Below are 25,782 nucleotides of genomic sequence, written 5' to 3'. Positions count from 1 at the left end.
TTAACCAAAGCAACACTGAACTTCCAGCCCAACTCAACTCCAGACAAAATTAACACAAATCCCCGAATCACTAAGAGCCTAGCAAAAGGAAAGACAGGCTTATCTCTGAGCATAAAGCATGTATACCTCAGTATCTATAATCTTATTTAACACATCTGACTTCGAACAAAAAATGACGAGGCTATTTTAGTTTGCTCAAGCTATCATAACAAAATACCACAGACTGGGTGATTTAAACAGCAGAAATGTATTTCCCAGTGTTCTGAAGGCTGACAAGTCCAAGATCAGGGTGCCAGCATAGCTGGGTTCTGGTAAGAATTCTCTGTGGGTTTTAGGTAAGTGCCTTCTCAAGGTGTGTTCAGATGGTGGAGACAGAAAAAGGACAAAGTTCCCAGTATCTCCTCTTATATGAACACTAATCCCATCATGAAATCCCCAACCCCATGACCTCATCTATACCTAATTACCTGTCAAAGGCCTCATCTCCAAATACCATCACACTCAGAGAGCCTCAACATATGAATTTGGGGGAGGATACAATTCAATCTATAGCAGAGGAATACAAAATGGCAAGAAAAATCAAAATCTGCAGAGACAAAATAATCATCAGAACCAGACACAAGGCACCGAGGTGGCTCAGTCAGTTAAGCATATGCCTTCAACTCAGGTCATGATCCCAGGGTCCTGGGATCAAGTCCTACATGGGTCTCCCTGTTCGGCAGGGAGTCTGCTTCTCCCTCTGCCCTTCCCCCTACTTGCTCTCTGTCAAACAAGTAAATAAAAATCTTTTTTTAAAAAAACCAGACACAAATATGACATATGTTGAAACTATCTTACAGGACAACATGCAGGATCAGACAGATAATTTTAGCAGAGAAATGTAAACTATAAACAAAAAAGAGTCAAATGGAAATGCTAGAAATAAAGAAAAAGTGGTAATAGAGATGGAAAATGCCTTAAACAGACCCATAAGTAGACCACACAGCAAATAAATAATGCAACCTGAAAATAGGTCAATAAAAATCATATAAACTGATGAGCAAGAGGAAAAAACTAGAATGGGGGAAAATAAACAGAAGAGAGCAACCAAGACCTGAAGGAAAATATCAAACATTATAATATACATGTAATTAGAATCTCAGAAAGATCAGAGAATAAGTATGGGATAGAAGAAATATTTGAAGAAATAATGACTATGAATTTTCTAAAATTAATGCCATACCTCAAACCACAGATCTAAGAAGCTCAGAAAACAACATGAAGCATAAATACCAAAAACAAAACAAGAGAAACTGAAACAAACCCCATTCTTAGACATATTGTATTGTATTAGTTTCCTAAGGCTACCATAACAAAATATTATAGACTGGGTGTCTATAACAACCAAAATTTATTTCTCAAAGTTCTGAATGCTGTGAGTTCAAGATTCAGGTGCTGACAGTGTTAGTTTTTTCTGAGGCATCTCCTCTTGGCTTTCCTAACCCCCTCCCCGTAACCACTCTAATAAACTGTTTGCTGTTTGCTGTACCTTCACATCGATCGTCCCTCTGTCTGTGGATGTCACCCATAGTGTCTTCTTTTGTATCCCAACTTCCTTTTCTTATAAGGATACCAGTCAGATTGGATTAGGAGCCACCATATTGGCCTCCTTTTAACTTAATCACCCCTTTAAAGACCATATCTCCAAATACAGTCTCATTTTGAGGTACGTTGTGTTAGAACTTCAACATTTGAATTTTGGAGGGACACAATTCAGTCTATACCAAAATCAAACTGCTGGAAACCAAAACCAAAGGAAAATCTTGAAAATACACAGAAGGGAAAAAAAAATCTGCAGAAGAAAAAGGATAAGAATGACAGTGGACTTTTTATCCCAGAAACCATGCAAGTAAGAAGACAGTGGAATGACATATTTAAAGTGCTAAAAGAAAAACTATAATAGGCTTTGAAATTGGGAAGTATGATGCTTCCATCTTTGTTTTTCTTTCTCAAGATGGCTTTGACTATTCAGCCTTTTGTGGTTCCATACAAATTTTAAGATTTCAGTGAGAACTGGCATCTTTATCTTATTCCTGATCTTAGGGAAAAGCTTTAAGCTTTTTACTGTTGAGCATGATATTAGCTATGGGCTTGTTGTAGATGGCCTTTATTACGTTGAGGTACATTTATTCTATTCCAATTTGTCAAGAGTTTGGTTTTTTAAAATCAATAAAGGATGTTAAATTTTTGTGAAATGCTTTTTCTGAATTTCTATTAAGATGATTATAGGATATTTACCCTTCATTCTGTTAATGTGGTATATCATGCTTATTGATTTGCATATGTTGTATCATCCTCAAACCCAGGGGTAAATTCCACCTGTTCATTGTGTATGGTCTTTTTAATGTACTGCTGAAGTCAGTTTGCTAGTATTTTGTTAAGAGTTTTTGCATCTGTGTTCATTAGGAGTAACAGTCTGTCATTTTCTTTTTTATTATAGTGCCCTTACCTAGCTTTGTAATGAGAGTAAAGCTGGCCTTGTAAAGTGAGTTTGGCATTGTTCCCCACTCTTCAATTTTTTGGAAGAGTTTAAGGAGGATTGGCATTATTCCTCTTTAAATGTTTGGTAGAATTCACCTGTGGGGCCATCAGGTCCTGGGAATTTTCTTGGTTGTAGTTTTTGATTACTGCTTCCATCTCCTTACTCATTATTGGTCTCTTCGGATTTTCTGTTCTTCGTGATTCAGTCTTGGTAGGCTATATGTTTCTAGGATTTTATCCACTTCTTCTAAGTTATCCAATTTGTTGCTGTATATATTTTTTGACAATTCTATTTATTCTTTTTTTTAAAAAATATTTTATTTGTTTATTTGACAGAGTGCTACAGAGAGAGCACAAGTAAGCAGAACGGCAGGGAGAGGGGGAGAGAGAGAAGCAGGCTCTCTGCTGAGTAGGGAGCCCAATGTGGGGCTCGATTCCAGGACCCTGGAATCATGACCCGAGCCAAAGGCAGCCGTTCTTAACCAACTGAGCCACCCGGGCACCCCTATTTATTCATTTTTAATTGAAGTACTGTTGACACACAATGTTACTTTAGTTGATTTGAGAAGTTTATATGTTACTCTATGCTTACCAGAAGTATAGCTACCAACTGTCACCATACAACACTGTAATAATACCATTGAATATGTTCCTTACCCTGTACCTTTTATTTCTATGAATTATTCATTCCATAACTAGAGGCCTGTATCTTCTACTCTCCTTTACCCACTTTACCTAATCCTCCACTACCCTCTCATTTGGAAACTATCAGTTTTTTCTCTGTATTTATGGGCCTGTTTCTGCTTTTTGTTTGTTTATTCATTTGTTTTATTTTTTAGATTCTGCCTATAAGTGAAAGCATATGTTATTCATCTTTCTAGTCTGACTTATTTCACTTAGCATAATACCTGCTAGGCCCATTCATGTTGTCACAAATCAGAAGATCTCATCTTTTTTAATGGCTGAGTAATATTCTACTGGGCATATATTTTGTATTTTTTTTTAGTCCATTCACCTATGGATGGACACTTGGGTTGGTTCCATATCTTGGCTATAATAACTAATGCTGCAATAAACATAGGGAAGCAAGTATCTTTTCAAATTAATATTTTCCTTTTTTAAAAATAAATACCCAGTAGCAGAATTACTGGATTATATGGTATTTCTATTTTTAATTTTTTGAGGGACCTCCATACTGTTTTCCACAATGGCCACACCAATTTACATTCCTGCCAATAGTACACAGGAGTTCTTTTTCTCCGCATCCTCGCCAACACTTTTTATTTCTTGTCTTTTTGATTCTAATCATTCTGACAGATGGAAGGTGGTATCTCGTTGTGGTTTTGATTTGCATTCCTTTGATGATTAGTGATATTGAGCTCCTTTTCATGTACCTATCTTATGGGCACACAATTGTTTATCATATTCTCTTAACCATCTTTTGTATTTTTGTGATATCATTGTAATGTCTCCTCTTTCATTTATAGTTTTATTGATTTGAGTCTTTTCTCCTTTGTTCTTAATCTAGTTAAAGGTTTGTCTATCTTGTTAAAGGTTTGTCTTTTTAAAGCCAACTATTAGGGTGCCTGCGTGGCTCAGTGGATAAGCCACTTCCTGCTCCGCAGGGAGTCTCCCTCTCCTTCTTTCCCTCCCTCTGCTGATACGCGCTCTCTCATTCTCTTGCTTTCTCCCTCTCTCTCTGAAATAAATAAATAAAATCTTAAAAAGAATAAAACCCATCTATTAGTTTTGATGATCTTTTCTATTGTCTTTGTAGTCTCTATTTCATTTATTTCTGCTTTAATTTTTATTATTTCCTTCCTTCTGCTAACTTTTGGGTTAGTTTGTTCTTTTTCTAGGCTCTTGCAGTGCAAAGTTAAATTGTTTTTTTGAGATCTTACTATTTTCTCAATGTAGGCATTTATTTTTATGAACTTCCCTGTTAGAACTGCTTTTGCTACATCCCGCAAGTTTTCATAATTTTTGTTTTCATTTTTGTCTGCCTCAAGATTTTTTTTTATTTTCCTTTTGATTTCTTTAATTTATTGGTCACTTCTGATTCAGTAATTTAAGTCTTCACTCTTATTTTCTTAGTCCATTTGTAGCTAAATTTTTGTTAATATTTTTTTATTTCTTTGAAGAACAAACTTTGGATTTCATTGATTTTCTCTATTGTTTTTCTATTCTGTATTTCAGTTATCTCTGTTTCGAGTTTTACAGTTTCCTTCCTTCTGGTATCTTTGTGTTTAGTTTCTTCTTTTTCTAGTTCCTTAAGTTATAAAGTTAAGTTGTTGATTTGAGAGCTTTCCTTCTTTTTTTTTTTTTTTTTTGAGATCTTTCTTTATTTTTAAAATAAGTGTTTACATCCACTTTGGCATTTGCTTTCACTGTGCCTTTTTTTTCTCCTCCTCCATTTTCCTCCTTTTTGCAGCCAGGAAATCAAGACAATAGCTTCTGTATCCTTATACTTTCAACCTTAATTCATTTCTTACTATTCTAAAACATATCTTCAAGTAATTTATTTAGGAAGGTTATCTATGTAGTGGTATTATTCTTATTCTGTCTGCTTGGTAATGTATTTCTATTGACCTTCATACTTAATTGGCATCTTCTCTAGGTAAAGAATCCTACCTCAAAACTTTATTGATAAAACAAAACAAAACAAAACAAAAAAACAAAAAAAAACCTCTACTGATATTGTTCTGTGCCTTTTTGATATTAGGGCTGAGTATGAGGTCAAGATGGTTTTATCTTTCTCTGTAGTCATCCAACTTTTTTGTTTTGCTTTTAGCTTTCAATGTCTTTGTAATTTAAAATGCTCACAATGATTTATCTGGAGGAAAATCCATTTTCTTAAAGTTTTTTCAACAATCTGAATCCTTTAAATTCCTTCATAGTGTTCCTTTCAGTTCATATTCATCAAGAAATTTCTTTTCTTCTGAAAATAGTTTCTACTTGATGAATTTTATGTTTCTCTCTCAAGTGCATCTCTTAATATTAAGATACTGCTCTTTTTTTTTTTTTTTTCCCCAGGCCTCTATTTCAGGAAACTTCTCTTGGACCAACTTAATCTTTGCCGCTAGTAAGAATGAAATAATAAAAGCAGTAGTTTTTGTTTGCCTTCCTTAGTTGTGCAGCTCTCACAAGACTTTGCCACCAAAGTTCAGTGAACTCTCTATCATCTCTGTGGTGAAAATCAGTAGGAACAGGCTACTCACTCCCAACCCACATCCATAATAAATCATACTTTTTATTGTCTTACTAAAACTGTAGAATATTCTTTATTCTATTTATAAATGCAGAGATTTTCTTTCTTTTTAATTATTTTATTTTCTAGATTTTTTGAGGGAATTTCAAGAGGGGGAATTTTAGTCAGTCTCATCTTTTTTTTTTTTTTTTTAGATTTTATTTCTTTATTTGACAGAGAGAAATCACAAGTAGATGGAGAGGCAGGCAGAGAGAGAAGGAAGCAGACTCCCTGCTGAGCAGAGAGCCCGAAGCGGGACTCCATCCCAGGACCCTGAGATCATGACCTGAGCCGAAGGCAGCGGCTTAACCCACTGAGCCACCCAGGCGCCCAGTCAGTCTCATCTTAATGTCAGGTCTGGAACTCAAGCCACTGAATTATGTTTAGAAATATATTTAGATGTAGGTCAGTGAATTCAAATGCAAGGAAATGGTTAAATTTCTTCCACAAGTGTTGGCAAAATCTGTAGAAAAAAAGAGGAACAGCCTTTATTAAAGAAAGTTACAGGATATACAGTCATCGGGAGGAAGGCTTTCACAGGCGTGGAGGGGGTTGCTCCTCCTTCCACTGTAGCACAGACTAGTACAGACAGAGAAGAATCATTCCCAGACCTTAGCGCAACAGCTGACGCAGCTAAGATGTATCTCAGATGGTGAGTGAGCATTCTTATTATTCTTTGATGGGCAATTTAGAGTTAAGTTACCTCAGGGGTGCCTGGGTGGTTCAGTCAGTTAAGCATCCGCCTTGGGCTCAGATCATGATCCTGGAGTCCAGGGATCCAGCCCCAAATCGAGCCCCACATCTGTCTCCCTATTCGGCGGGCAGTCTACTTCTCCCTCTGCCTCTCACCCCACTCTTGGTGCTTTCTCTCAAAAAATATAATCTTAAAAACAAAAAGGAGTTAAATGAAACAAGATGGGATTGGGAGGGAGACAAACCATAAGTGACTCTTAATCTCACAAAACAAACTGTGGGTTGCTGGGGGGAAGGGGGTTGGGAGAAGGGGGGTGGGGTTATGGACATTGGGGAGGGTATGTGCTTTGGTGAGTGCTGTGAAGTGTGTAAACCTGGCGATTCACAGACCTGTACCCCTGGGGATAAAAATATATGTTTATAAAAAATTAAAAATTAAAAAAAAACAAACAAACAAAAAAGGAGTTAAGTTACCTCAGCAGCAGGCTGAGGTTGAGGATGGTACTCTGTTTTCTGTCCTTCCTGCTCAAGAATGCTAATTTGTATTAAGGGCATATTTATGCACAAACCAAAATCACGAACACCTGGGAAAAAGAACAATCTGTGCTGTGAAAAATTAGATGAAGTCCTGGAAGCCATTCTCCCCTTCCGAGATCATCCACTCTAGGTTGATCCTGTAGGTCCAAGGAAGGGGATCTTTTAAAGAAATTTCTACTGAAGACATGTTTCACTGCCACTCAAATTTAAGAATTACTTGTAGTGCAGAGAAAGCTTACTGGTTTGGGGTTTTTTTAAGTGATTAATTTTGATTTTGTAAATTTACTTTTTGAATAACTTTTTCTTTAAAATTATATTTATTTATTTGACAGAGAGAGAGAGTGAGAGGGGGAACACAAGCAGGGGAGTCGGAGAGGGAGAAGCAATGCTTCCCGCAGAGGAGGGAGCCGGATGTGGGACTCCATTCTAGGACCCTGGGATCATGACCGGAAGGCAGATGCTTAAAAACTGAAACATGACTGAAAAACGCAGGCTTCTCTGTTTTTTGAATAATTTAGATGTTGCAATTGTTGATTTTAAGAATCAGAAATTTAAATGTCTGCATAAGCATTACAAAGTCTAGAGAGTAAATTTTGGATATACCAAGGCCAGTTTGGCCCCTGAGGCAGAAGAATGAGTTAGAGAAGGTAGAAGAGAAGCCAAGGCAAAGGAAGAGGAAAAAGAGGAGTAAGAAGAAAATGCAGAAGCCAGAAAATGAGTCACAAACAGGCCATGCGAGATTCTGAGCAGGATGAGGTAGTAGAGAAAAGTAAAGTAATAATTCATTTAGCTCCCCAGTATTGAACACACATGATGTATTGTGTATTTTATTCATGATATGTCATTGGATTTTAATGTTCACAATAACTTAGACAGATAATATCTGTTTTATAGATAACTTAAAGAGCCTAAATAACTTGCTAGGGTCACACTGCTCATATAGGAGTGAAACTAAAATCTTTCTTGCTGCTTTGCTCTGTGCCACAAGTTTTCCTCACGTGTGGCACACCCCCAAGGCTGTGACTTACTGGAAGCGGTCACATCCACCCTCCAGTGGAACCAGTTATTATTTATTATTGTTCTTTGAAAATCTAAGCAGCCCTCATCTACTCAGTGCTTACTGGTTCCAGAAAAAGCTTTGCTGATTTTATTTCAGAAGATTAGAATTTAGTTTCTAAGTAGAGTCTTTTTTCTTGCAGTAGAAATTTGATATAATACACATGTATGAAAAAAATTCAGAATTTATCTTTTTTGTGAAAATAGAGCAGTGATACCACTTGATTGCTATGTGCTATGCTAACGCTGCCTACAGACATCTATAGAACCACAGGCCACTGTCTCTACTGTTCTTGTTAAGATTCACTGTTTCACAATGCCTGAAAATTGATAATGAACAGAAAATTTTAAAATATAAATGACCAATAAATAATGTGGAAACTCATCAGAAATAAAAGAAATGCTAACTAAAACAGTGAAATATTATTTTTCTTTATCAAAATGGCAGGTTTCTTTTTAAAAAGTAACTAACATGCAAGGAAGAAGCCTACATGTTTCTAAGGAGGGAGGAACATTTATACCCTTATTACCTGCTTACGGTAATGTAATCTTTCTGGACAAAAATTTGGTGATATAAATAAAAAACCCTTAAAATGTAAATGCCCTTTAACCAAGAAGTTCAAATTTAGGAAATTTATTATAAACACATAATCATAGGGACACCTGGGTGGCTCAGTCAGTTAAGCATCTGCCTTCGCTCAGGTCATGATCCCAAGGTCCTGGGATTGAGTCCCACATCAACCTCCTTGCTCAGTGGGGAGCCTGCTTCTCCCTCTGCCTGCAGCCACCCCTGCTCATGCTCTCTCTCTTTCACTCACTTGCTCTTTCTTTCTGACAAATAAATAAAATTAAAAAAAAAGACATAATCATATATGTTTGTAAAAGTTTAGTGACATAAATATTTTTCTTATTGTTTCTAATAGTGAAAATCTAAGAAACAACTGAAATATCTTAAAATAGATAATTGGTTAATTATGGAATATCCATAACAGAATACCAAGAACCATTAAAAATTTTATTGTAGAACAATTTTTAATGTGTTTAGCTAAAGAAACAAAAGCAGAATTTACAGTGCTACTACTTTTATACATGATGCCTGTATGTTCACAATGTTAATCAGAAGTATAGATGTTTTCTATTTTCTACTTTGTGCTTTTGAACATGGATCACATCTGCAGGCAGAAAAATAAAACTAGATAATTAAAAAAATAAATCAGTACTTGGCTTCTCTCAGAAAAGCAGACGGCTGTCCAGTACTATATGATCACTCATAATTTGTGGAATTCCATTTTTAGGGTTTTGGCCTTTTGTGCTTAACTTTTTTCTCACTTGACTCCTCTTCAAAATATACTCACAAGATCCTGGTTTTCATAGAATGTTCTATGTGGAAAGACCAGAGTGCTTACTTCTGCAGTTTATAGCTGTGATGGCATGGCTCTAGAGTGAGTTGTATATTGGAAGGAAGGCCAGGGAAGTGGTTAAGGGGCCATGCTTTGGAACCAGAATGCTGGGGCTTGAATCCTACCTTCTCCTGCTTTCTGGCTGTGTGATCCTGGACCAGTTGCTTAAAAATTGTGATCCTCAGTTTCTTACCTGTACAGTGGGGATAAATGTGGTAAGTCATAAGTGGTTGTAAGCGATAACCCATGTAAGGTGCTTAGAGTCTTGCTCTGATAAGTACTTAGTAATTATTATTAGTTGTTTTTATTATGGTTACTATTAGGATTAAGAAATAGAGGGGAAGTGTTTCATCCAAGATTACACAATTATTCAATGGCCATGCTAGAAGTAGAATTCAGGAAGGTTTTCTTCAACAGAAGTGTGCAGTACCCTCTGGGCCTGTTAAGACAGGTTGGGCTTCCAGTGAAACTGACTTGAAATAGACAGAGCCCAAGGACAAGGCCAGCCACTTCCAAGGAATGACTCTGATCCCAATGAGAAGACAAATACTAGAAAGGAGGGTGAAGCTAGGAAAACAGGGAGTCAAATTTAGGTGCAGGGGTGAAGGCAGGAGCAGAGATGGTGCAGAAGAGAAGAGATGGCTCAGAGATCTGCTGGGGCTTTTATAGACCTCCAGCTCTGGGTTTCATGGTGGGTCAACATGGTTTAAAGACCCAAGGTCTGGGTGATTAAATAGACAGATGGGTTGGGGGGGTGCTGCAAGTATAGCTATGAGAGGGTGCCTGAAAGCTAGTAACAACAGAGGATGAGGTGGAAACTAGGAGGGGCTAGACCAAGGAGACCCAGAGCCCAGGTATCCAGCTGTGGTTATCTCAAAATTACAGCCTAAGTTTGAAGAATAATAAACTAGCAAAAATATGATAATATTTGCTTTAAAAAATTCCTCTGACAGCAGAGCACAGAACTGATTCAGGTGATAAGGAGTGGCATAATCCAAGGAGAGTTGTTGAGGATGTGAAACCAGGGCAGTTACGGTAGGACCAGAGAGAAAAAGATGCTATTTAGAAGATGTTTAAGCACAAGAATTGACTGGATTTGGTTTCTGAAAAATGGGGAGCTTGGAAGGAGAGATCTAAGTACACAGTGGCATCCTTCATAAAATGAGGGATATAGGAAGTGGATGGACTTTGAGCCAGGGAGAAGAGATGACTGAAGGTGAGTTCATTTTTGAACGTGCTGAATTTGAGATCCTGTGAGCAACTGGATGGTGATACCCAAGTAGACAAGTGAATATACAGGTGCAAAGCTCAAAAAAGAGGTACAGGTTGAAACAGATATTAACAGTATTCATCATAAGTACAGCTGAATGCTGAAATTCTCATTGTGGGTGAGATCACTGGGCAGAGAGGATGAAAGAGTGAGAAGAAGCCAAGGATGGAACCTGGAAAACCTTGACATTTAAGGAAGAGATGGGGATGAAGAGTCCACAATAGACATCACAGAATGACTACAGAGATTGAAGCAAAGCAGGAAAAAAGTGATGTCATAGAAACCAAGGGAGGAGATAGATGCAAGCAAAAACAGGACATCCCCAGGGAAAAGCAAACTGTATTTACCAAACTTCTACATGGAACACACGAGCTACTATAGAAAAAAATCAATCTAATGACTAAATGTTAATGATTGAATTGTGTTCCCTCAGAACTGATATGTTGAAGTCTTAACCCCAGTACCCCAGAATGTGACCACCATATTTTAAAATAAGGTATTCACGGTAATAATCAAGTCAAAATGGGGTCATGAGGGTGCCCTAATCCAAGATGATAGGTGTGCTGATAAAGAAGAGAAAATTTAGACAGAGAAACATGCATAGAGAGAAGACAATGTGAAGAGACATGGAGAAGAAGGCCATTCACAAGCTAAGGACAGAGGCCTAGAATAGATCCATCCTTCACAACCCTCAGAAGTATCCAGCACTGCTGACACCTTCATTTAGGACTTCTGGCTTCCAGAACTTTGAGACAATAAACTTGTGTTGTTTAAGCCATAGTTAGTGGTACTTTGTTGCCACAACCCTAGCAAACTAATTCACTTGGTGAGTGTGCATAATACATTGGTGAGAAGAGTGCATATGGCTAGATAAAGAAACTGGGTGTATAAGGAGGGAGGGAAGATAAAGGATTATGTTACCTAAGCTAAGAGAAGGAAAATATTTCACAAAGCAGAGGGTAGCCACAGTGTCAAATTCTGCAGAAAGGTGAAGTAGGAGAATGACTGAAAATATCAGTCCCGAGGCCTTTGGTGACCTTTGCAGAGATCTCCCAGCTAAGTAGAAGGAGTAAATCATAGAGCTGGGAATACAGGGACAGCACATGGACCACTCCTGTTAACATTTGGCGATGAGAGGAGACCTCCTCTCCGGACCCAACTCACCTCCACTGTTTGTAACAGTCACATGGAAACAACCTAGAGTCCAGTCAGCCAGACCTGGAGTTTTCCTTCTACTTTAATTGCTAAACACAAGGAGTGGAAAGCAGATACTTTTCCCCACCAAACTGGTTTGAGAAGGCTTTCAGGAAGAAAAGGATTTTTGCAGCTATTATTTTACAAATTAGATTTTTAGTACTGACACAGATTCCATTCTATTTTGTAAAGCTGTAAGCAAGTCGTTATTTGAGACTTCTCAGAGCTGAAGACTGCAGTGAATCTGGTGATGTAAAAAAGAAACACAAGCAGAATTTTTGGGCTCACTCATAATTTAAACAGAACAATATAGTAGATTTGGAATAAAGAAATATTAAAGCAGTCTCTTAGAAAGTTCTGAAGTCAAAATGAGTCTAAAATTTGCTTTCTATAGTCTCAGTTCTATATTTTCTATCTTATACTATCTAATGTCACAGCTCAATATTATAGGGGATCAAATTAATCTGATTTGACTATACTGAAAGATCTAATAAAAATAATAAGGAATTAATAGTTAAGTAAATCAATTAGTCAATATCAGCCAGGAACTAACCATGGGATAAAATCTGAAAAAATACCCAAAAGATAAACCTAAATCATCACCCTCATGCTGCAACTATTTTCAACTAGACAACAATACCAAGAAAACAATAAATCTTTATCAAGAACCTGATTGTCTTAAGGAACTGTAAAATACAGGAAAAAATAGCCAACAGGTAACCTTTATAGTGTAATTAGGAAGAGAGAACAACAATTACAAAATGACAAAAGCATGGAACACTATATCAAAAACTAACAATGTACCTTATGGTGACTAACACAACATAATTAAAATAAAATGACAAAAGCAATCTAATGCAATTAATAATTAAGCCATTTTAAAGAATACATATAAATGACAAAAAAAAATGATCCTCTTTGCTAGCTATTAAAGAAATGCTGATTCAAGCTCCAGTGAGATGTTTTCATTTATCATATTAAACAGTAAACAGATGAACAATCCAATTTGATATTAGGCAAGAGATATACAAAGACATTTTCTCAAAGAGGATATTCAGATGACAAATTCAAATTCAGTCATGAAAAGATGTTTAACATCATTAGCCATTATGAGAATGAAAATTAAACCCACAGTGAGATATCAATATACATCTATTAGGATTGATAAAAAAATAATGGAAACATCAAATGCTTGCAGAATGCAGAGAAACTGGATCATTTATATTTTGCTGTTGAGAGTGTAAAATTGTATAGCCACTCTGGAAACAGTTTGATGGTTTCTTATAAAACTAAACATACACTTACCGTATGACCCAGCAGTTGCAGTCTTGGGCATTTATCCAGAGAAATAAAGAAACCTATGTTCATACAAAAACCGATACATCAATATTCATATCAGACTTATTTGTAATAGTCAAAAACTGGGGGGAAAATATCCATCATTGAGTGAATGGTTAAACAAACTATGGTACACATGTACCATGGAATACCACTTAGCACTAAAAGGAAAGAGCTACTGATGTACGCAAAAACTTGGAACAATCTCTAAAGAATTATGCAAAGTGAAAACGCCAATCCCAAAATGTTATATATCATATGATCCCATTTATATGTCATTCTTGAAATAACAAAATTATAAAGAAAAAAAAAGCAGATTGGATTTAGCCATGGTGCTGGAGAAAGGAGGAGGTATGCAACTACCACAGTTAACACAAGGGAGCCTTGCGGTAATGGAATATTTCCTTGTTACATGAATGGCAGTTGTTACATGAATTTACACATGTGATAAAATTGCATCGAACTACACACACACACACACACACGGATGAATGCACATAAGACATAAAACTGGTGAAATCTAAGTAATCTCTATGGACTATACAAATATGCATTTCCTGGTTTTAACTGTTGTACTGCAGTTATACAAGACGTTATCTTTTGGGGGGAAATGTGAAGGATACACAAGACCTCTTTATACATTTTTTCCCAACTTTCCTGGCATCTTACATTAATTCAAATGTAAACTTTTAAAAAAGTAATTTAAAGATATAACTCAACACCCAAAAGATAAATAATCCTATTTAAAAATGGGCAGAAGACACGAACAGAAACTTATCCAAAGATGTACAAATGACCAACAGACTCATGAAAAGAGGCTCAAAGTCACTCTTTATCAGGGAAATGCAAATCAAAACTACAATGAGATATCACCTCACACCTGTCAGAATGCTTACAGTAAAAAACACAAGAAACAGGTGTTAGGAAAATGTGGAGAAAAAGGAACCCTTGTGCACTGTTTAGAGGGAAAGCAAACTGGTGCAGCCACTGTAGAAAACAGTATGGAAGTTCCTCAAAAAGTTAAAAATAGAACCTCTCTATGATCCAGTAATTGCACTACTGGGTATTTACCTCCGATATACAAAGACACTAATTCAAAGAGATACACACACTCCTGCTTATTGCAGCATTATTTGCAATAGCGAAATTATGGAAGCAGCCCAAGTGCCCGTGATAGATGAATGGATAAAGATGTGGTGTATATATGTATACATTGGAATATTACTCAGCCATAATAAAAAAAATTAAATCTTGACATTTGCAACAACATGGTTGGAGTTGGAGAGGATTATGGTGAGTGAAATAAGTCGGAGAAGGATGAATTCCATGTGATGTCACTTATATGTGGAATTTAAGGAACAAAACAAATGAGCAAAGGGAAAAAAAGAGAGAGACAGACCCAGAGAGAGACAAACCCAGTAGATTTTTAACTACAGAGAATAAGCTGATGGTTACCAGAGGGGAGATAGGAGGGGGATGGGTGGAACAGGTGATGGAGATTAAAGAGTAAACTTATGATGATCACTAAGTAATGTGTAGAATTGCTGAATCACTATATTGCATATTTGTAACTACTATAACACTGTATATTAATAATACTTGAATTAAAATTTAAAACTTAATTTAAAAAAGTAATTTAAAGAAACCCAAAATGTTTGTCTTCACTAAATATTAAAGAAATGCTAATGCAAATATTTTTATTTATCAAATTAACAATGTATGTTTCATTGGGGCAGAGATAATAATGCTAATGAGGGGGCACCTGGGTGGTTCTGTCATTTAAGTGTCTGACTCCTGATTTCAGCTCAGGGCATGATTTCAAGGTTGTGAGATTCTCTCTCTCCCTCTGCCCCTCCCCTGTTCACTCTCTCTCTCTAATAATAATAGTAATGAGTCTACAAGAAGAATAGTACTTTCATATACTATTGATTGTGGGATTATGAGTGACTATAACCCTTCTGGAGAGCAATTTGCCAGCCATAAGAAGCTTAAAAATGCTTAAAAACACCTATTCCGGCCAATTGCCCATTTCTCTATTCTTAATAATTTTTCAGTTCATTCAACACTTTTATTCCAGGCCCTTGACTACATACTAGAAATACGCCAAAATGAGTAACATGATTTCTCAAGGTAAATATATCAAATATGATGATTTTTTAAAAATAACAGTGAAGTCTGAGAGGTTCCACAGAACAAGCTAGCTGCTTTCCATTTGTCTGTAGGCAGTATGTCTTGGCTAAGTGCCAGAGTTCTGAGTCAGTCTGGCTGGTGTCAAATAATAAGTAGTTAATAAGTAGTTCTCTGTTTACTAGCAGTGTCACCTTGGGGAAGCTACCTCACCCCCTAAACTTCAATGCCTTCATCTGTAAAATGTGGCTATGAGCACTTACCAATGCCATGAGGCTTTTGGGAATTTATAGTGGATGTGAAGTCTCATGGGAATAAAATATTTCAGTCTTCACATTCTTTTCTTTAAATCTATTTTCTATGTTTTAAATTGTCTTAAATTTCTTTGGCTTTACCTTTCCTGATTCACTTCTAACAAATGGATTCTTCCTTAAAACCCAGAGGTCACTAGAGTAAATCTCTAATTATACATAAAAGAAGGACAGGCTCAGTGCAGGTGAATAAGGTGAAAGCCAAACAACAAGGCCACCTAAAATATATTTTATGTAAGGTAGGATGCCAAAAACATTAAAATATAATCCTGTTCCATAGCTGGTAATTATTTATGTCTTCACAAAGCTATGAAAGCCCTGTTTTAGTCTTCTGGACTTCAAATATGTTACATCTGCTAATGTCTGCTCTTAATTTACAAAGACTTCTTTGCTTATTAGTCATCATGGGTAACGTATTCAAATTTGCACTTCTAATTCTAGAAGATATATAAACTACCACTTTTGTTTATCATAAAAATGCTTATTCCTCTTCTGTAATAATTTCACCTTTAAGGATACAGATAAATAATGAGACATGGAAAAGATTTACATACAAAAATGTTTATTATAGCATTATTTAATATGATGAAAAATAAGAATCAAGCTAAATTTTTCATAGTAGGTGAACAGTTAAATAAATTAAAAATGAAGTTGGTGATGATGATGATGTGTGTGTGTGTGTGTGCGTGTGTTGATGAATTTTTAATGATAGAAGGACTCATAAGTCTATGGAATCATAAGGAAAATAATGCATAGAAACAGCATAGCAAGAAAGTATGTCGAAATAGTCATAGTGGTTACCTCTATATTGGTAAGATTGCAGAAATAAGTTTTTTTCCTTTGGAATTGCTAAATCTACAGTGAATTTATATGGCGCTGCTAAGCAGGATGAAATCAAGTTAAAAAGCAATCTAGTGGTGAGGTATAGTCTCTAAGTCAGGAGTGGCAAATGCGGAATGCCTACAGAGACCCTCAGGGAACAGAAGTGTGAAGCAGGCCTATAGTTTATTAGACCCTCGTGGCACATGAATGGTGGAAACTTCATTACACAAGCAGATGAGTCCCATGTTGAGCAATACTGCTGGTCACCATTCTGTTGTGCTGTGTGCAGTACAACCTAATCTTATTGTTTGACAGGAGTTAGGAAGGTAGACTTATAGGTGAAATCTCCTGATTTTTTACACATTGTCTGGAGGTGTGGGTTTGGCTTAGGCCACCAGTTTTGACCTCTGACCTCTGTTAGTGCAACACAGTTTGAGAGGACTGTGGATGGGAGGGCTTAAGAACAGATCACGTTCCGGGTTGTAGTGAATCAGAGCTAGAAAAGAGGAAGCTAAGACTATTAGCTTTTTCATTTATTCAATAAAATTTTATTTAAAGTTGAGAAAATGAAGATGAATCAGATAGAGATCCTACTTCGCAGCTACTAAGGGAGAAGGTCTCAGCATAGCTAACATTTCTTACCACATGGCAGGCATTATGGCATACTATATCACATCATGTAATATTTCATTTAATCCTTACAAATCCAGGAGGTAGGTAATATTATTATCCCCCATTTTCCACAAGTGAAAAGTAAATTTTAGAGATGTTAAATAATTTGTCCAGGTCAAATAACAGATACAGAGTCAGGATTCAGGACCCCAGTCTAATTCTAGACGAAAGCTCTGAACAAGCATTATGAGAGCATATATTATGGGAGATCAGAGGAGGATGAGATTTCCCTTAGCAGCAAGACAGATCTGTGGGTGGAAAGATTTGTGCTCAGAGAGAGCTGTATTTGTGTCAGGGTCCAAAACAAGCTCTGGCAACCAAGTGATAAAGCTGAGGATTAGGGAGCAATGGGTCTGGCACAGTGGGTAAAAACTAAAGGTTGCTGGGCCAAAAATAGTATACACATAGACTATAATCTTAAAAATTATTACTCAACCATCAGAAAGGATGACCACCTGCCATTTGCATCAACATGGATGGAACTGGAGGGGATTATGCTAAGTGAAATAAGTCAAGCAGAGAAAGACAATTATCATATGGTTTCACTCATATGTGGAATATAAGGAATAGCCTGGAGGACCATATGGGAAGGGAGAGAGAACTGAATGGGAAGAAATAGTGAGGGAGACAAACTATGATGGACTCTGGACTCTGGAAACCAAACTGAGAGTTACAGAAGGGAAGGGCGTGGGTAAAGGCGTGGTGGGTACTAAGGAGGGCACAAGTGGTGATGAGGACTGGGTGTTATACGCAACTAAGGAATCCTTGAACACTATATCAAAAACTAATGATGTACTATGTTGGCTAATTGAACATAATAAAAATAAATTAATTAATTTAAAATACAAAAATAAATTTAAAAATTAAATTTAAAAAACTAAATTATAATTAGTTACCTATATTTTAAAAATCTAGAGAATTCACATAAATCAGAATACCTAGTAACGCTGGACCCACATTCCCATGTTTTTAAGAACTGGTGAATCTGGAAGAGGCTGCTCAACTGCCATTGGGGTAGTTCTACTTCTTCTACTTCTACTTCTTCTTCTACTATGTGGACTACTTTGCTCATTGATTTCCATTACCTGCCAGGACCCTGCAGGCACTTGAGTCTAAAAGCCTTGGCCTAGTCAGTGAGACATCAGCAGGTGGGAAGGAATAACCAAGTAGAATAAGATAGGAGAGAGCTGGGAGTTACAGAAGCTAGGGGTTTTGAGAATGTGACCTCAGCAAGACACTTCCCCCAGGACGCCAGATCCTATGGCAGAGAGCCTTGACCTTTTCCCTTCTGACGGGGCTGGAAGTGGTCCCAAGATCTTTGCTTGGGGATTGGAAGGAAGTGGATTGGTAGAGAGAGGGGAACTGGACTGAGGGCTCAGCAGAGAAGTGGAAATTTGAGGGACAGAGAATTTAGACGGCAGGGAGCAGAGAAGTTAATATGTCCATGCTGCGACTCACCCAAGATTCTGTTTTTAAGAGAATTCTCTGGCTTATTAAGTGTTCCTGGTTGCCAGGGGGAAAAAAGTTAGAAAAAAGAAAAAAAAAGAAAAAGAAAACAAATGCAAACTGAGTCTCTATAACGCCTTGAGTTGTGTTTTCACACATACAGGCAGAGTGATCCCTTTACACATCACTTAGGTATTGATCTGAGGGTCCTATTTAGTTCTGGGATACCTCCGGAAAAATACCTCCTTGGATTAAAGGAACTTTGGGCAGGTTACTTACTTCTCTAAGCCTGTTCCTTCATCTGTTAGAAGGTTTAAGAATTCCCCATTTTCAGAGGGTAAGGATTAAGTGAGTGAATGGAGGAATACGAAATACACGGCTGAGAGCAGGAAGGAATAAGTGATTGCTGTGATGGGTAGCGGTGGGGCTGGGAACCTTATATAGGTGTTGTCCCTGAATCTTTATAATAACCATATAAATTAGGTATTATTTTCCCCATTGAAAAAAATGAGGAAATTGAGGTTTAGAGAGGTTTAGTAACTTACTCAAGGTTGCAAAATTAGTAAAAGGTAGAATGGAGAGATTTACTTAAAAAGAGCCAAACCACATCAAAAAAGTACACTGACATTCTAATGATAGTCATATAGCATTATCAGCTAGAAATGAAAATAGATTCAATTCTATATTCTGCTAAAACCTTGAGATCACCAGCACTATGTCCCTAGGCAAGTGGCCTAACTTCTCTGAAACTCAGTTTCCTTATCTATAAAACTTTGTACATTTATTGTATAGATTAAATGAAGTAATGCACAAAAATTACTTAGCAGAATAGCTAGTTTATAAGTGATCGGTTAGGGGTGAATGGGTGGCTCAGTCAGTTAAGTGTCTGCCTTTGGCTTAGGTCCTGACCCCAAGGTCCTGGGGTGGAGCCCTATGTTGGGTTCCCTGCTCAGCAGGAGCCTGCTTCTCCCTCTCCTCCTCACTTGTGTTCTCTCTGTCTCTCTCTGTCACTATCTGTCTCTCTTTCAAGTAAATAAATAAAAATAAAATCTTAAAAAAAATAAGTGATCAGTTAAGAGATATTAACTTTAATATTTACTAGACCAGCACTAAGTATTAGGAATGCAAAAGGAATTAAACATGTTTCCTGCCCTTGTGGAAGTCAGGACAGGACATCTCTGTGAGTAGTGAAATTTTAACACAAGGAGGAAGCTGTTCTAATGAAAGAATAAATGATGTGATTTGGGAGGGAGGAAAATACAGATATGGTGAAAAAGGAGGGAAGGATGGCAGGGAAGTTTCCAGCTGTGAACTATGAAGTAATCTGGATCTTAAAGTAACAGGGGAGTTTTCCATACAGAAAAAGCAAGAAAGACATCCTAGGCAGAAGGAATAGCTTGTGCAAAGGCAAAGAATGCAGAAAGTCCTGAAAGGTCTAGGAGGGCCAAGGGACAGTGAAACAGTTCAAGTGTGACTACAAGGTAAGTTATGTGGGTTGACTGATAAAAACAGAAGAGAGGGGGCACCTGGGTGGCTTAGTGGGTTAAAGCCTCTGCCTTCGGCTTAGGTCATTGTCCCAGGGTCCTGGAATCAAGCCCCGCATCAGGCTCTCTGCTCAGCGGGGAGCCTGCTTCCTCCTCTCTCTCTCTCTGCCTCTCTCTGCCTGCCTCTCTGTCTACTTGTGATCTCTCTGTCAAATAAATAAATAAAAATCTTAAAAAAAAAAAAAAGCAGAAGAGAGAAGTTGGATTCTGGCTCTGAATGGCTTTCTGTGTCTTCCTAAGAAGTATGGCCACTAGCCCCTGAGGGAAAAGGGAGCAAGTCTTCAAAGCAAGGAAGTTTCGTAATCAGATTGCTTCTGGTGAAGGGTAGTGATAGGGTAAAGAATAGTGAAAGGGAAACAGCCAGGAGGCTATTGCAGTAGTCCAGACAAGAGGTGACAGAGACCCCAAAACTGGCCACCAATAAATTGGAAGTGGGTGGTGAGGAAGAGGAAGTGAAGGCTGACATAAACACAATGTGTGAAATCCAAGATATGAAAATGGCTCACTCCTTACTTACCACAGTCATCCCAAAGGACCAAAACAAAAACACAGAAAACCTCTTTTAAAAATAATCTCTTTTGTTTGTATGCAAATAGGCCATGCACAGTGAAAGTGCAACTCAAGTATGATGACAAATACAATATTTTGTTTCCAATACATGAATCGCAAAGATTGGTTTACAAATGCTGTCCTTCCTAAGAACACCAACCCCTTGCATTAAAATTTTAGCCGACCAGTACAAGGCTTATTTGAGATTATTTCCCACCTTAAGCCAGATTTGAGGAAAGCTATTTAAGACACTCTTCAAAAGAAGCTATCTTTTACTCCAATGGCTGAAGAGTAGGAAGAGTGACATCTTGTTTTATTGGAAAATTTCTTCCAACTAGCAACGTGTCTGTGTGGTGATGGACCCTTAGACTCTTCCAGATAAAGGCATGTGAAGGGAGCTGCGAAATTACATCTCAATGTTTCTGCACCATCAACTTGAAAATTGCAAATTCAGCTTAATAAATGCATATTTTAAGGGTTCCCAGAAGTCTTACGTGCATTGCTTTTGGTTACAGAAATGCCACAGGGAAGTGAGCCTTTGAGTGTGCAGGGCTCCCCTCCCTCAACCCTCTTGTGAAATGGAAGCTTTAAAAAATCCAGTGGTTTTTTTATTTTGTTTTGTTTTTTTAAAAAGCTTAGTCATATTGGCTGTGTTCTATATGTCCCAGCATATTTTATTTTACTTTGTAGAGCACATTTTATTTATGCTCTTATGTCAATATTTTGCATAAACAGGTGCTTTCACAGATCATGCTGCCATTTGTTAAAATGTGTTAGTTTTGTTATGTATTAATTCCCTCCTCTGCATAAATAGGAAAAAGCATATGGACCTAACTCTTCAAGCCACTTTTACATTTAGAGTATTACCTCATTTTATTTCTTCTAAGTAAGGTTTAAAGGAAATGGCAAATGTCAGATGCTTTCTGAAAGAAATGACAGTTTCTCAGAATGTGTAAGTGCAGACCCTTAAGCAAATGGGCCACTTTAAATTCAAAGATCACAATCTTCTGAATTTGGGTTTAGTGTTCCCAGGTAACACTAAAGATTGAAAGGATAACAAGTTTGGAATCATATGTTTACTTTGTTGAATTCTGAAATGTGCCATCACTGATGTTGGTAGTTTATTGGTTATCAATTTTTTAAACTTGCTGTTATATGTGTTTCATTCATCTTGGAAAGATTTTTATACAGTTTTGTTATTTGTTAACTAATAAGTCATCTTTTGGGTAAGCTCTCGGAAGTTTGGAGATTCTACGATTGTATTGCAAACATTACTAGATAGCTGTGTGTATTGTATGTATTGTAAACATTAATAGATAGAATTATTAAGTTAGAAGTTAAGTATCACTTTAGTTTACCCTTCTCTCGAGTGAGCTCTCTACTGTGCCGTCCATGACTGATGGTCATGCAGACACAGGGACCATTTAAAATATGAACTGGAGAAGAACCAATATTTCTTAGAGAAGCCTACTCCTTTTACTTCTTTTCTTTTCTTTCTTTCTCTCTTCTTCTTTTTTATTTTTTTTTGGCATTTAAAACTCATTATTTACTACTTTTTTTATTGTGTTGTGTTAGTCACTCTAAAATACATCATTAGTGTTTGATGCAGTGTTCCAAGATTCATTGTTTATGTACCACACCCAGTGCTCCATGCAATACGTGCCCTCCACAATACCCACCACCAGGTCACCCACCCCCCACACCCTCCCCTCTAAAACCCAGTTTGGTTCTCAGAGCCCACAGTCTCTCATGGTTCATCTTCCCCTCTGATTTGCCCCAATTCACTTTTTCTTTCCTCTCTTACTCCATGTTATTCCTTATGTTACACAAGTAAGTGAAACCATACGATAATTGACTTTCTCTGCTTGACTTTTTCTTAATTGTGACCTATACAATCTAGTTAGAATCTACCACATGCTCTTAAGGAGTTATTTAATCACTAGTACGCCCTACGAAACTGAAGTTATGTTGAAAATCACGCGGTGGTAGTCCCTTGACATTGTTAGATTGGTCTAGGCCTCCTGCACTCACTTGCAGGCCCTGGCAGAGACCCTCTGCTTTTGCTCATCTTGTATCCTAGGACCAGCCCAAGGTTTACACTCTATTAAAGCTGGCGAAGCATTTATTGAATGGATGAGGACAAATAAAACTTGAAATTCCAAGCGGTGCAATTATGTCAGTGGATTTTGAAGTATTATTGGAAAATGGGAAATATTATTAAGATACAAAGATGGGTAGAAACAAATGTGAAGCATACAATATATGTATTTGTTTGTCATGAGAGTCTATAGTTACTAGTCCCCCTGGACACTTCCCAGAAACTCCCAGTTCTGGCGGCGCCACAGCACACCTCCACCCCACTCTGCCATGTCTCTGCCAGAGCCTGGGTTTGGGATGGCTGGCTCCTTACCTGCTGGGCTTGCTGTCCTTAGCCTGAGCTCTACGTGATGCCATGACCTTCATCTCCCCCCTTGCCCATACTGCTAAAGGAACAGTTCGTCCAAAGACCACACCCATCCCGGGTACAACAGTACTTTTTCTAAATGTGCACATCCTGATACTGGCCTTTTGACAATTTTTTCTTATCCTACCTTTTACTAAATGCTAATATAATCTTCAGTCCAAATAAATGTATCTTATTGCAATAAGTTCGGGTATGCTTTATTATGCCAACATTTGGTTTTGAGAGAAAGTGCAGACAAAGATCTGTTGCATTCATTTGATAGAATCTTATAAACCACTTGGTGTCCTTTGCCTTTCTGACTTCTCCTTAGAGGACACCTAGACAAAAGTGTGTCACTGAGTCCTAGTTTCTGTGCTAAGAAGTTGATCAAATATAAATTGGAAACAATACATGTTCCTTCTTTCTTAGCATGCATGAATGATGGAAGTGAATTTGCATCATGAGAAAGTGAAAAAAGCAAGACACCCCAGGGCAGCTAGGGACACCAGCCCAGGACTAGAAAGGAGTCTCAGCTAGAGGTTGTAAGAGTGAGGGTCTCTCCCTACCTTGGTAACCTTCTTCTAGGATATAAGTATGGAGGCTGAAAAACTTTGGCTGAGAAAAATAAGACTCAACCTCCAGTGCCTAACTGTATAAAATTGCTCTTAAATGTACACCAACACTGTATCTCCCCCTCAAAGAAAAAAGAAACTTACTACGTTTCTAAGAATGTTCCTCCAGAAACATGGAACTGAAAGCTCTTTTTTATTAATTTGGCCCTTAGAAAACAATGGGACTTTTTAATGTACCTAAGGAACTGACATAAAAACTTATGATTCTGCATGTGAAAGATGCAGAAAATGGCAAAATAGAGGGCAGAAATACAAAACTAGAGATGTTTTGCAGCAATATTTTATGTATGGTATTTGATTACAAGTGTGCAACATGGAGAAGTGAACAGTGGACTGTGAAATTGATGCTAATTTTCTTACCCACTAGTGGAGAAGCCCTCTAAAATATCATGTCATTAACTTAGTTGCTTTACCAGAAATCAGGGCATGTGGTTAGTGTGTGTGTGTGTGTGTGTGTGTGTGTGTGTAATTAAGAGACTTTATTTTTAGAACAGTTTTAGATTTACAGAAAAATTGAGCAAACAGTACAGAGAATTCCCATTTACTCTCTCCCCTGCACACAGTTTCCCTTATTATTACCATCTTGCATTAGTGTAGTATATTTGCTACAATTAATGAACCAATATTGTTAATTAAAACTCACACTTATATTAAGTTCCCTCTTTGGGCTCTACAAGTTTATGGGCTTTGACAAATTTAAAGCAAGTATCCACTATTACAGTATCATGCAGAAAGTTTTACTGCCCTAAAAATTTCCCTGTTCTCCACTATTCATCCCTCCTCATGATCCCTGGCAGCCACTGATCTTTTTACTGTCTCAGTGGTTTTGCCTTTTCCAGAATGTCATCTAGTTGAAAGTACAGAGGCTTTTGGGGTTGGCTTCTTTCATTAAACAATATGCATTTAAAGTTTGTCCATGTCTTTTCATGGCTTGATAGCTCATCTCTATTCATCACCAAAGAATACCCCATTTCTGGATATACCACAGTTTGTCTATCTATTCACTTACTGAAGGACATCTTAAGTCACTTCCAGTTTGGGGCAACTATGAATAAATCTGTTATAAGTATTCATATTTATATGAATATTTAATTCATGAATATATGAATTCATGAATATATGTCCATATGTGTGGACATAAATTTTCAACTCATGTGGGTAAATACCTATGAGTCTGACTGATGGGTAACATGGTAGGCTTAGGTTAAGTGGTGTAAGAAACTGCCACGATGAGTTCCAAAGTGCCTGTATCATTTTGCATTCCTATCAGCAATGAATGCAAGTTCCCATTGTTCCACATCCCTGTCAGCATTTGATATTGTCAGGTGTTTTTTTTTTTAAATTTTAGCCATTCTAAAAGGTGTGTAGTAGTAGATCATTATTGTTTTAATTAATGATTCCCTAATGACATATGATACTGAGCATTTTTTAATATGCTTATCTACCATCCATCTGTGTATCTCCTTTGGTAAGGTGTATAATCCAACCTTTTGCCCATTTTTAGACTAACTTGTTCTTTTTATTGAGTTTTAAGAGTTCTGTATATTTTGGATATCAGTCCTTTACAAGTTATATGTTTTGCAAATATTTTTTTCCACTTTGTCGCTTGTCTTTGCATTCTCTCAGCAGTTACTGGGTCTATGCTTTTAGGAGGAAGGGTTTTAGGAATGCATTTTACAACAGCAGTAAAAGAAAAAATTTATAGCAAGTGTTTTACACTCTCTTTCAATCAGTATGAGGGAACCCTGTCTGTGAATCCAGAAGAGTTTCAGTAAAAGGGAAGAGTCAGGTCCTGGGAGTTGTGGCTGGCTATTCTGCTTTGTGAGTTTGTGCAGCAGGGCTGGGAACAAGAACAGAACCATCCTGAGCAACATGACTTGTAAACTAAAAGAAGTTTTGGAACTGTGTGTACAGTCTGAATTTCTGTCCATGAATCCAAGTATGTAAGAAATAATCACTTTCCATATTTCCTTTCATTCAA

At 37.2% G+C, this 25,782-nt stretch overlaps 1 protein-coding gene across 2 annotated transcripts in view; it reads left to right on the top strand.

The window, feature by feature from the left end:
• The first annotated feature begins 6,283 nt into the window (after positions 1–6,283).
• CD86 (CD86 molecule) overlaps positions 6,284–25,782 on the top strand; it is a 67,087-nt gene continuing 47,588 nt past the window's right edge. For both annotated transcript variants that reach the window (XM_044252231.1, XM_044252230.1), the window contains exon 1: positions 6,284–6,419. In XM_044252231.1, coding sequence (XP_044108166.1) covers positions 6,406–6,419 — 14 coding nt within the window. In that variant the 5' untranslated portion in view covers positions 6,284–6,405. The remainder of the gene's footprint in view (positions 6,420–25,782) is intronic.

Source organism: Neovison vison, chromosome 6 (genome assembly GCF_020171115.1).
Source record: "Neovison vison isolate M4711 chromosome 6, ASM_NN_V1, whole genome shotgun sequence".
Taxonomy (NCBI): domain Eukaryota; kingdom Metazoa; phylum Chordata; class Mammalia; order Carnivora; family Mustelidae; genus Neogale; species Neogale vison.
Note: the sequence above shows the minus strand (reverse complement) of the source record. Positions and strands in the feature narration are given on the sequence as shown.